The sequence below is a fragment of the Manis javanica genome, chromosome 4 (genome assembly GCF_040802235.1).
Source record: "Manis javanica isolate MJ-LG chromosome 4, MJ_LKY, whole genome shotgun sequence".
NCBI lineage: Eukaryota > Metazoa > Chordata > Mammalia > Pholidota > Manidae > Manis > Manis javanica.
In genome coordinates, this window is record NC_133159.1 from 61,795,898 (window position 1) to 61,809,653 (window position 13,756).

At 36.0% G+C, this 13,756-nt stretch overlaps 1 protein-coding gene across 2 annotated transcripts in view; it reads left to right on the forward strand.

The window, feature by feature from the left end:
- TNNI3K (TNNI3 interacting kinase) overlaps window positions 1–13,756 on the forward strand; it is a 313,877-nt gene that overhangs the window by 109,228 nt on the left and 190,893 nt on the right. For both annotated transcript variants that reach the window (XM_073234130.1, XM_073234131.1), the window contains exons 7-11: window positions 3,626–3,764; window positions 9,612–9,756; window positions 9,842–9,946; window positions 12,729–12,823; window positions 13,413–13,562. In XM_073234130.1, the coding sequence (XP_073090231.1) occupies window positions 3,626–3,764; window positions 9,612–9,756; window positions 9,842–9,946; window positions 12,729–12,823; window positions 13,413–13,562 (634 nt within the window). The remainder of the gene's footprint in view (window positions 1–3,625; window positions 3,765–9,611; window positions 9,757–9,841; window positions 9,947–12,728; window positions 12,824–13,412; window positions 13,563–13,756) is intronic.

Here is a 13,756-nt window from a genome sequence, read left to right on the forward strand (position 1 = left end):
ATCCATTCATTGTAAAAAATCTCAACAAAACGAGTATAGAGGGCAAGTACCTGAGCATAATAAAGGCCATATATGATAAAACCACAGTCAACATCATACTTAACAGCGAGAAGCTGAAAGCTTTTCGTGTAAGATCGGGAACAAAACAGGGATGCCCACTCTTCCTTGAGGTCCTAGCCACAGCAATTAGACAAAACAAAGAAATACAGGGAATCCAGATTGGTAAAGAAGAAGTCAAACTGTCACTATTTGCAGATGACATGATATTGTACATAAAAAACCCTAAAGACTTCACTCCAAAACTACTAGAACTAATATAGGAATTCAGCAAAGTTGCAGGATACAAAATTAACACACAGAAATCTGTGGCCTTCCTATACACTAATATTGAACTAATTGAAAGAGAAATCAGGAAAACAATTCCATTCACAATAGCATCAAAAAGAATAAAATACCTAGAAATAAACCTAACCAAGGAAGTGAAAGACTTATACCCTGAAAACTACAAGACACTCTTAAGAGAAATTAAAGAGGTCACTAACAAATGGAAACTCATTCCATGCTCTTGGCTAGGAAGAATTAATATTGTCAAAATGGCCATATAGCCTAAAGCAATCTACAGATTCAATGCAATCCCTATCAAAATACCAACAGCGTTCTTCAAAGAACCGGAACAAATAGTTCTAAAATTTTTAAAAGTAAAATTGTAAAAATTAAAAGAATGAGAGAGTCACAAGCTAAGAAATGCAATCAGCCTATAGAAGCTGAAAAAAAAAGGAATTGAAATCCTCCAGAGGGAATGCAACCTGCTCACATTTTTAATTTAGACTTCTGACCTTCGGAACTATAAGAGAATAAATATGTGTTGTTTTAATCCAATAAATTTGTGGCAATTTGCTTCAGAACAATGGGAAACTAATACATGGAATACTCCAGATAAACTAAAAAAAATCACATGTAAATATATAGTTTACTTTAAATATACAATTATACAAGTATGTATTTATAAAGTTTGATACTCTGTGTTAAAGTAATAATGTGCATAGAATGCTTTAAAGTTTACAGTGTACCTTCATCAATGAATAATTTCATTTGACATTCACAGCAACCTTATAAACTTAGTAACTGAGTTACCATGTGAGCAGTCTAATACTATGGGACAGGCACCTTTATGTGGATTTAAAAGAAATTTTGCCACATTCCTAAAATTAGCTGTTATTTGCCCCTTCTTACCAATGGTACACATGGAGCTCACTCAGGTTAGTTAGCATGCCAGAGTAATATAGCTAATTAGTGTAAAAGCTGGGATATGTATTCAGGTCCATCATCCCAAAGCCTATATTTATTCTACTGTACTAAAGATCCTCTTCTTAATCCCTCTTTTACCCAATGAGACAAATTATAAAGTCCAGGGAATCTGCCTAAGTGGTAAAGGTAGAATTCAAAACCAGGTTCTTTAACTCCAAAATCTATTGATTTTTGATGTTAATATATCAAAAGGTGAACTTTGTATATGCTACTTTCAAGCACTGACCTTTACTTACACTCAAGGCTCTAAATAGAACCAAATAAAACAGAAATACAAACACAACTGGATAACTGAAAGTTAATTGTTCTTTAGACATTCCTTTTTCATGCTTCATTTTATATTATCTAGATCTCTCATCTTACTCAGTTACAGAGTAGAATCGTACCTTTTTACCTTCAGAGAGGTCATGCCATTGCACTGCCCGAGGATCCCAAGTTGAAAAACCCAACTTACTTGTGTCTCTGTGCTATTCTAGTCAGTATGCCTTTATTTCTTTGCTAGCTGGCATATGCTTAGACACTCTCAGACCTGTGAAGCATGACCTATAGCTGGGGAAGATTGCTCACTTCATTGATGTGCTGCTCAGAGTGCACTGGAGTGCACTGGAGAGCGGGGCACTGAGAATGCTTTTCAAAGTACAAGGTCTAAAAGCCCAGGTGATGAAAAAATGCCATAGGTTTTTCTGACTTCAGGTACAGACAAGACATACACAATTCATGTTATTTGTAGAGTCATCCTCTTTGGTGATTAACCTCATCACCTAGCAGAAAAATAAAGAGCTTCTTTGCATGTTGGGTGGAGAGCTAAATTTGTTTACTTCCTGTGAATATATATTCACAGTCTTATAAAATTATGCTAAAATGTGGATGGGCCTTTTATGATAAGGGACTCACTTTCTGTGTGTGAAGACAGCACATACGTAATTTATGGATGCTATTGTCATTTGCTAAAATATGCTGACAGGAGAGTGGTACATTCGATATATAAATGTGCCTAGTGTTCCATGTTCCTTGCCATTTGTTTATTTACTTATTTTTAAGTGGAAGAGTAGATGTTTTATACCAAGAGCAATATTTTCTAGGTATATAATAATAATACTTAATAGACAATCGATTACAAAGATAGTTTAAGTCTGTCCATTATAAAGTCACATAATCAGAATTTATGGAGTCTGTGTAAGTGGAAATATTTGCTTAGGAGTGCAAGGTTCTTGAGACTAAATTTTTACTGTTTTGATTTCTTGTGAATTAAGTATCAGTCTGCCCATTAGCTGACAAAGGGATAAAATACACATGTTCCACATTGGTACTACCACTTCTGCTAACATTTATTGAGTAACAGGCACATTTCTAAGTGCTTTACATAATGACTTACTTAATCCTCACAAGAACTCTATGAAGTAGAACTATTATCATTACCAACTTACACTAAAGACACTGAAGTTTCAAAAGGTCGTATGAGTTATTCAAGATGACGTAGCTAATAAGTAGAAACCTAATTTCAGAACCCTTGCTCTTTGCCCTTTATACTAAATAAGGGATTTCCCAACATCCCACCAAGCTAATTTTTTTTCTTTTTTGCCTCCAAGTAGTTTTAGAGCTTAAATCACTTTGATGCTGACACTTCCATGGTCAGGACAAGTGAGGGGTCCTTCCTAAACTGCTTTTTAATGGCATAGCTGCATCCTAACTTACCTCTTAGGATCATTGTGATGACTTCTGAAATTTGCATGGGAACCAATGTAGTTTCAGAGAAATTATTTGGAAGATCCCTAACTATACATGTAAATAATTTGAAGGGATCTGTAAATTACTTGAAAAACTCCTGGAAAAATCCTAAATTGTTGAATACTTCATCTTTCTATATACCTTGGAATGTGGATCTTAGCTACTTGGGGAAGATGTTGAGGGCTAGTACATCTATCTCCTGTTTTCTCATAAATCCAGGAAAGGACCCAGGACTCCAGCAGCAAACTTACCATTGGTGACCTATGCATTCAGTTGCTGTGAAAATCAAGAGTCAGCTCTGGCCAGAAAAACACTTTGGAAAAGATTGTTTAGAGAAGGTGACTTTAAAGAAGATTATTTATATCCAACAAAGACCCAACCCTGAAATTCCTTCAGTTTTGGGCTTCTTGTTAGGTGGTATAATAGTAAATTCCTTACTATTCAGGCCAGTTAAGTTAGGATTCTCTTATATTTTCAAGTAAAAATAATCTAAGAGGAGACCTTAATGATATGTGTTCTTCCATATTGCCAAAAGCTTTACATTATTGTTTGACTTTTGATACTAATTTCAAATAAATGGATCCTTTAGGTAACCCGCCTCCTTTTGAAATTTGGTGCTGATGTGAATGTAAGTGGTGAAGTTGGAGATAGGCCCCTCCACCTAGCATCTGCAAAAGGATTTTTTAGTATTGCAAAACTCTTGATGGAAGAAGGCAGCAAAGCAGATGGTAAGATATGTTTAGAAGACTTTCGCTATCTTTTACTTATGTATACCTTTTACTTATACTTTCCTTATTAACTAGAGAATAATCTTGAAGCTGATTAATATTGTACTCATATACTAACTTATTCTACAAGTCATGATTTATTATTTTAATATATTAATTAAACCTATATGTTATTCCTTCTTTACACATTTTAGCTCAACTCTTTAATGTATTAGATAACCCGCCTCCTTTTGAAATTTGGCGCTGATGTGAATGTAACTGGTGAAGTTGGAGATAGGCCCCTCCACCTAGGGTTTTCTAGATAAATTATTCTTATTTGTTGTTATTCACTTATCTTTTTTTTAATTGACATAAAATTTACATATAGTAAAATTCTCAAACCTTAATATTGATTTTGGCCTACACTCATGTAAAACCATCCAGACCATGATGTAGAATATTTTTATCTGGAAAGTTGAAAATATTTCATCTGGTAAGTTAAACTCTGGAAAGTTCCCTTCCTCCTTCTCAGTAAAATAGTTTTCACCACTAAAGGTAATCATATTCTGGCTTATAGTGTCACAGTTTAGTTTTTTTCTCTTCTTTAAGTTTGTGTAATTTTGTGACTGCCTTCTTTTGATCAGTAAGGACTTTGACCTTTATCATGTTGTTTCATGAATCAACTATGAAACATGCTCTTTCTTATTACTGAAGATTGTATGAACATTTCACAATTTGTTTATCCACTCTCCTCCTAGTGGACATTGTGATGTTTGTAGCATTTGGCTTTTATGAATATAACTGTCAGAAACATTTTTATTCAGTTATTTTTATTCACATATATATTAATCTCTCTTGGGTACATATTAGAGTGGAATTGCAAGAACAAAGGGTATGTACATTTTTAATTTTTTAGGAAGTTACCCAAAGTGTTTGTACTATTTTTCACACCCACAGCAATATATAAGTTCCAGTTGCTCCCCACATCCTTGCCAATATTTGATATTAGTATCATTTTTAATGGTGATGGAGTGTGATCAGGTTGGATGAAAGGTTTTAGAATATACAGAAAGATTTTAGATATAATTACTAGAATTTCTCACTTTTTATTTTTTAATTATAAAATGAATTTTGGAAAATTGATTAAAAGTATTGACAAAAGTTCTTTCTTTTTATTTTCTCTTCCTCACAAACTTTATTTTTTGACACAGATTCACTCAGGGTTACATCTTGTCATTAAATTCTCTCAGACATATCCAATATTCTTTCATTGACCCCCAAGAGACCTAATTAAAAACCCAGCTGTAAAAGCTGCTGGCCTTTGCAACAGAAATGATGCACATTTCCAAAAGGACATGGTTGTCAAAGCTCCAGAACTGCCAGTTCCTTGGCCCAAAATTGAGATTGATACTGAGTTAATAAAGCTAATCAATGTTTTTGTCTTCTCCTGAGGCAAGCACAAAGGCCCCCAGAGATAAGTATGGCAAAAGGCTAGGACAGTTTATAGTCTCCATGTTGGAAATAAGGCCATTTTATTTTGTAAAGTCTGAGAACAAAAGTTTATTTCATTTTGTATGTACCAGTCTGTAGTAACTCAGGCATCTTCTCTATAGCATTTTCATTAAAAATATGTTGTCAGGATGCAAGAAATGCTGTTCCTTGGGCATTGTTTAAGCAGTCTCTGATTCTGTTGGTTTAGAATAGGCAGAGGTATACCTGTGTGAACCACTGAACACATAATTGTGTTTCTGAAACTGCCTTGCTCTTCCAAGGGGTCAAGAACTGCTCCTTTTCTTCTTTTTATTATCGATGCCAACCTCAGCTTTTTATTCCTCTGTACAACTCCAAAGCTCGGTGGTGTCAAAATGAGTGTCATTTATAATCAGCATGTCTCCAGGATCAAAGGATTCTTCCACAAAAGGCATTGAAATATGTACTGCACCTGTATTCCCCCTACATTCCAGCAACATATAATTTTTAATATTTCTTTCTGACTCACACAAGTACTACATGCCTCCTACTCAATCACTTAAAAAATCAAGAGACAGCATGACTCAGATTTTTATGTATTATTTCCTTCTAATACGCACCTGATATTTAAGTCCCTTTTGCACTTCAACGAATTGCAAAAATAAGCCAGAAGATCTGTTGTGCTGAGGGACACTGCACAGGATTTATTATTGGCTTATTTACTTATTACAAAATGTAACTAAGCTTCCAGATGACTTATTTTAGATTTGGACCTTGCCTGTGGTAAACTGACATAAGAAGAGTAAATGTATGACCTCAAAAAAAGCACAATTTGAAATCTGGTATTTACAGTATGTTTCCTTGGTAACAGGATGTCATAAATGAAAATAAATTCAGGTTACAAAATTAACCAACATGTAATTCTGAAAGCCACTTCTTCAATTAAGCATATTTGGGAGGCTGACCTATTCAGTCATATACGTTTTAAGTATCTAGTCATCTTCTTTGTGCCTCTTATAGGGCAATGAAAGAAGATAAATGTAATGCTTATTGAATGATATTGCAAAGGTCAAAATATTGCTAGATTTCATAAGAAGAAAATAGTGATATAGTTCTCACAATTTATCATTTTAATGAAGTTAAAAATGGAAAATTTAAATTTCAAAATATACTAATTTGTTATCTGAATGTTAAATAAAATAGTTCTTTTAACATGCAATGATATAGAAAGTCACAAAAATGTCTAAGGCATGGTCAGTAAGAGGAAGTATTTTACTTGTAAAAGTATGTCTTATCAGAGCTATTACACAGATTTGTTATTTAAAATTTATTTAAGACACCTTTGGGAGTTATTTTAGAGAGCTAATGGGATGTGCTGACATTTCTGGGTTAATACGGAAATTTTTATTTTTAAAACCAATAAGCAGAAATAAGAAGAAGTAGCATCCATCTACCCACCTATTCATCCATTCTTTCTCTCGAAAGACTACAGAACACATACTCTCTTAATGTAAAGGACTAGGTACTAAATACTTTCCTAAGAATGACTTACATGTATTCCTTTACTTGAAATTCTCCTTTATTTAAATCTCTTAATAAGAAGTTAAAGCAAACCAAGTATCGGTCATGCATTCTATTTTCTTCAGATAAGCCATAATATATATATATATATTTGTCTTTGCTAATTGGTCTAAGACAAAACCAAGAAGATCACAATGACTGAAGCAGAAACACAGATGTTATATATATATAACCTCTGCATTTGATCTGTATTTCTCCATGCTTGTCCCTTGGGTTGGTATTTATATCTTTGATGGGAAGAATGTCTAGACCACTGCAGATAATTCACCAAGTAGATGATCTAGTTTAAAGTTTATTGATTCAACTAGAGAAGAATAATTTTGGGCAGAGCCAGGGATGGCCAAAGGCAAAAAATGAATTAATGGGAGACTCTGCTGCTTTACAATGTCCCCTCTGAACCTCAGGAACTCTTATGTGACCTCCAGTTGCCCTGGACTCCCTACTGTTCTCAAACATTGACTAATGGTATTGACTTCCCTGGCTTCCAACGGAAGGAGAACAAAGGAAAAATATCTTAAAAAGAAAGATAATCAAAACAACCAGGAACATTCTTCTGAAGGAAGTATATCCTTTTGAACCACTCATTAATAAAAAAGATTCAAAGATTTATTTTCCAGTGGCAACCTTAGAAGGAGGAGTTCAGTACAATATAATGAGAATCACTGTCTACAAATATAGCAGTTATAAAGCCTAAATCAGTGTTCATCAATTGTTAAATGATAATATTTAACATTAATTATAACAATAATAATAAACTACTTGTATGTATTTTAAATGAATTATTATCTTCCTGTTCTTTCCCTCCTTATTTTCATCAATTTAAAAAAAAGTTCCTTTCCTTCAATTCTTTTGGTTCCATAGATAATTTTTATTATATATAAGAATGAGAATTAATGGAGTTTGTTAAGGGTCATTTTCTTTTTTAAAAATGTATTAAAATTTTTTTTGAAGTATAGTTAACATATAATATATTGCTTTCAGGTATACACATAGTGATTCAACAATTTTATATATATTATAAAATGTTCACTACATTATAAAATACTCAACATAAGTATAGTTACCATGAGAAGTTATTTATAATAGTATTGAATATACATATATATATATATATATAATTTTGGACAAAGTACCCTGTAGAGAAAGGCAAAGTAATCATAGATGGTTATATAGCAGTTGATCTAGTTATTTAATTTTAAAAATTATACTAAGAAAGATCCAGAATTTAGCAGCTTTTTGTTTAGTTTTTATTACTTCAGACCTGTAAATTGTTGACTATTCAGCTAGATTTTAAGTTTCTTGGGGGGCAGAAACTATGAATTTATAGCTTATTGGTCTGGGCACTTAGCAAATTTCTAGGAGGGAAATTAGTAAAAAGGGATAGTAGACATTTTTATCAGTGTCTAATAGGAGAGAGACATCATACTAGATGCTTTTCAGTCATATCTCCTTTGATCTTTTCAGCATCCCTGCAACCATTGTTACTGATAAGGAATCATTTTCTCTAACACCTAGCACAGTGTCTGGCACATAGTAATCATTTAATATTTGTTAAGGAATGTGTATGTATCAGTAAGGTGTTCTTATCTGCAGGCATTGAAAACTAAGCCTTGCAAATTTAAGAATAAAAATGAATATATTAAAGGATATCAATTTGCACACAGATTCTTCCACAGGACAGGGTGGAGAACCAGGTTTGGAATTCTCACAGTGAGGAACAAGATCCCAAACTAGTTCTTTAAAGTCACATGGCCACCCTGCTAGGCATTCCCACCAACACTGTTCTTCGGGGACCCACAGGGCAGGGCGCTGAGTCTGTGGCTGCAATCGCAGCCACTGCGAGCTGGGTGGAGCTAGTCCACCACTGTTACATAGCCAAAATAGATTAGGCTCCACTTTTTTGTGTCATCAGGTCTGATGTCAGAGTCTGAGATAATGTGTTGATTGGAGGAACCTAGAAATAAGTGTCCAAACCAGGGAACTTTGAGAGTGAAAGGGCCACTATTAAAAATCATGCTAGAATAAAAAGCCTAACTAGTACATATGGTCACCATGTACTAATCCTGGGCTCTAGGTGCAAAGAAGGCTTGGAAAGCATTTTTGAACTTTTCTGAGAGAACGTGGCTTGGGCCTTGAGTCAGTACTTTTGGTATAGGGAATTCCCCAAATGTCAGTGGAGATTATAAACTCAGTGCGCCAAAGAGAACAAACGCCCTTTAGGGAGTGAACGAAGGAATGAATGTTGGATCACTGTCTAAGGTCATACAGGTTATAGGTCTGCCTGCCTTTGAGGCTTGTCGCCCTTTCACTGTGCCGTGCTCTGCACTGCAGCACGGCAGCCTCACTCACCGGCTTCCCAGAGCCTCCCGAGCTGCTTCGTGAGCGCAGCGCCAGGCCTGCCCCAACCTCCCGAACAAGATCTCCGGGGATGGCTCTCTGGCCGGGTCTGTAATTTTTAACGTCCCCCAAAGGGAAAAAATACCTATTTGAAAGGAGATGCTTGTGGAAATAAGGCCATGAGTATCTGTATGCTTAATGGTCTCCTGACCTATTCCATTGTGCAAGGTGGATTTGATTAGATGCATTCCATAGAATTTATGGGAGCTCAGAGAAAGCCTGTTCAATGTGGTAATAGGTGATAGAAGAGAATTACGACTTTTTAAAAATTGGTTGCACCTAATTTCCTTTATTATTATCATTAATTGGCAATTTCCAGGAGTCTCTCAGCGCTTAGAAAAGCCCCTGGCACTACACATGAGAAGGCTGAGAAACAGAGGATTCCAGATAACATACCTTTTTCTTTCATGTTGATGGCAGTGAATGCTCAGGACAATGAAGACCATGTCCCGCTCCATTTCTGTTCTCGCTTTGGACACCACGATATAGTGAGGTACCTGCTCCAGAGCGATTTGGAAGTTCAGCCACATGTTGTTAATATCTATGGAGACACCCCTCTGCACCTGTGAGTATTATATAGTGTCATAGGTTACTCTAGGTATATTGTGCATACCTTCTTACTATGACCGAAATATTTTCTTTAACTCTAGGGCATGTTATAATGGCAAATTTGAAGTCGCTAAGGAAATCATCCAAATATCAGGAATAGAAAGTCTGACTAAGGAAAACATCTTCAGTGAAACAGCTTTTCACAGGTAAAAGAATATCTAAGTGCAATAGCTACTAAATTTAGCTGACATACTGCGGCATCTGAAGTTGTGTACGTGAAGCAAGAACAAATAGTGGCAGATGTTGCAATCACAGAGAGTGGGCTGAGGACAAGGAGCCCAAACTAGACGCACAGAAGAAAAGGTAAAGTCAGATGCCTCAGTCGGTACAGCAGATGGGGCCTGAGCCAGATGCTGCATTCCTGGCAGCAGCCACAAAGACAGGGACTGATGTTACCAAGGCAACGAGCATATCAACATCTGTAAGCATATTGCTTCTATTCCACTTCACTTCGCACAAAGCTGCCAAAAGGGGCAATGCCCATAATCCTCCTCCAACAAGAATCTCATTACCAGAATTCATCAGCATCAAATGTGACATCTTTTCCTTACCACTTAAACCTTATGTGCAAATGTATCTACCTATCTAAGACATCCATCTGTCAGCCTGTAAAAGCTTAGACAGGGTGGCTCTTGAGATACCTAAGAAGGCCTTAGCTCCTTTCTAGGAATCCATGAGAGTCCTTTACAGTGTGCTCTAAAAAAGCACACTGAAGGAATGGTTGGCTTTGGAAAAGTTGCAACAAGTGGAAAGAGGAAAGGAAGGAAGGAAGGAAGGAGAAAGGAGGAAAGGAGGGAAAAGGTTGCTAAAAACTCAGAGCCATAACTCCCTAAAATGTCCAAAAGAAGGCAGATATTTTATGAAATTTCAAACCCTCGGTCTGAACAATTAGTTACTATTTTGCTATAAAAGTAAAAAGAATAACTTGAATTTAGTAAACCTTGAATATAACATCATTTACCTACCCATTACAGATTTCTTGGCTAGTTTGCAATCTCTGAAAAATGATTTGAGATAAATATGATATTTACATAGTGTTTATACTGTACTGATGTGTACTAGAAATGAGGAGGCTCACTTTTTTTTATACTGAACTAAAATTAAGCTTGTGCTTCTGCATCAGGCATCAGCCTATCAAATTTCACTTGGATTTCCATATTTTTCTTATTAACCAAAGAGGTCAGCCACAAGAGAGGTAAGGAAAACTATGCCAGAAGATTTGCATCCATTGTCCCGTTTAATCATTTTATGGATTTACTATCCCTCTTTTACAGATTGGAAAAGTGAGGCAGAGGGAAGCTAAGAAGCTTGTAAAGCCAAGGATTTGTATGGCTAAAAAGTCACATATTAAATGCCCTACTAATTCCAAATCCTGTTCTTTGGAATTAGTTTTACACATCTTCATGTTCCAGTACTAAAATATTTTGTCTGTTTTCTACACACTCTGCAATAGAACAGAAGCAAGAACTCTACAGATTATGCCTTCAGTCAAATGGGTCTGCAGCATATGTCCCCAAAAGGGACAATTGGCAGAACCAGCATGAATGGTTACTGGTGTCCTCTTTTCCCATTAAGTCATTCTTGTTAAAACTGACACATCAGGCTAGTTTTCAAATCATTTTGCTACTCTGTGCAAACTGGAACCAGATATAATCAGAATGTGCTTGTCACCTCTAAGAAGATCATGCTTTGCACATAGTAAGCACTGAATACACTTCTGTTATTGTTTTCATATGTACACACACACATACATATTCACCATATGCACACACATATATGTACATATTCAGAACTCACCATTGCCTATAAATAGTTGTTCTGAAAAGGAACAATAAGTTAATGGAACATTAACTCATAAACATGTAGTGTTATGGGTCCTATATATATGCAAACAGTTAATGGTGATATGATCTATTGCACTGAGATGGCTGGTTGGCTTTTTATTCACTCAGTTGTTTGAGAAAGACTTAACTAAGGACTTCCCTTGGGCTGCTGCTGGTAGGAACAGACAGTCCCTTCTCTCCTTAAAGGAACACTACTATATGGTAAACAGAGGCATATCTATACCATAATACAATATGGAGTTACTGTCCAATCCCACCGGTTAATGGTTCAGTCCCAAAAGACTGCCCCATCGCCTTCAGTGCCAATCACAAGTTCAGGTTGTCCCCTAAATCTCTCAGGACCCTCTTGAATCCCCCCATTAAGTCCTGTGGAATGCTTAGGTCCTATAGCTAAAAATGCATGGAACTATTGTAATATTTTCCTCTTTATATGAAAAAAGAATTAATATCATAGGAAATATTTAATTTGAAAATACTAGAAATTATATACAACTCCTTTCTTGAAAGCCCAGGTTTCAGAAACTTTAGGATGTTATTGCTGTATGTGCTTTTTAAAAAAAATCACTTCCTTCTCCTCTCTCCTTCCCTTCTCCCTTCTCTGTCTCTTTGTCACTGCAATGCACACACCAACATCTAGAACAGTCTGGGTAAATCAGCACTAAGTTGGTGTTCTAGGGCTGCCATACAAAATACCACAAACTGGGTGGCTTGAACACCAAAAGTTAATTTTCTCATGGTTCTGGAGACTGGAAATCCAAGATCAAGGTGTTGGCAGGTTTGATTTATTCTGAGGCCTCTCTCCTTGGCTTGTCAACAGCCAACTTCTCCTTCTGTCTTCACATGGTCATCTGTCTGTGTCATATGAGTACTGATCTTCCCTTCTTATAAGGATACCAGTCATATTGGATTAGAGCCCACACTAATGATTGCACTTTAACTTAATTACTTCTTCAAATTATACCTGTTTAAATACCGTCACCTTGTGAGGTTATAGAAGTTAGGTTTTCAACATACTCTTTTGGTGGTCACACAATTCACCCCATAATGGGGGCCTTTCATCTTCCTTATGTTGTATTTTTTTCAGTGCTTGTACCTATGGTAAAAGCATTGACCTGGTGAAATTTCTTCTTGATCAGAATGTTGTAAGCATCAACCACCAAGGAAGGGATGGGCACACAGGTAAGACAGAATATTTCTGTTTTCCAATGCATATCAATGCTCAAGAAAAATGTCCGAGAAGGAAGCGGGCAGCGGGAGTGGTCAACCCTAATGAGAATGGCTGTTTTATCAGTGACATCGCTTAGAACTGATGATGCATGGTGCAAATAAATAGCAGACTACCTTTTGCTAGGTTTCATTATTATGCTAAATTATTTGCTTTGACGCATTCATTATGGCCTGGCCCAGGAACAGACTGACCACACTGTCTTATCCTTTACTTGCTGCTCAAGAAAAGTACTGGTGTGAAGTCTTTATTATTCGATTTGTACAAAAATGCTAACATTTATTCTTGGTAATTACAGTGGGTACAGAAATACTAGAAAGTGTGCTAAACAAAAGCCAGTCTGTACAGAACATTGACTAAAATCTGGTGCTTCTTTTGCTTAAAGTATGGCATGTTTGCTCAGTAATAAAATTAATTTTTTATCAAAGACATTAATGCTTGCTTAATATCTCTGGCAACAATGCTATTATGTGGTAATGACTGTCTTGATAACTGGGATTCAGTGTTCCTCCTTTCTCCCCCTGCACTTTCATTCTATTACAGGGTTGCACTCTGCCTGCTACCATGGTCACATTCGCCTGGTTCAGTTCTTACTGGATAGTGGAGCTGACATGAATCTTGTAGCATGTGATCCCAGCAGGTCTAGTGGTGAAAAAGATGAACAGACATGTTTGATGTGGGCTTATGAAAAAGGTATATTTTCATCATTGCGTCTCTGTAGTGATCCACTGAACTGTGTTCACAGATTATGCCAATGCATCAATAATTCTTTTGCTTGCATGACTTGCAAACTTCCATTTCCTCTGGAGATTATATTTGAATCTTTGGGAACTTGAATCAAAGAGTCCAATGGACTGTCACTAGGGAAGGCAACTCCTGGGAAACAG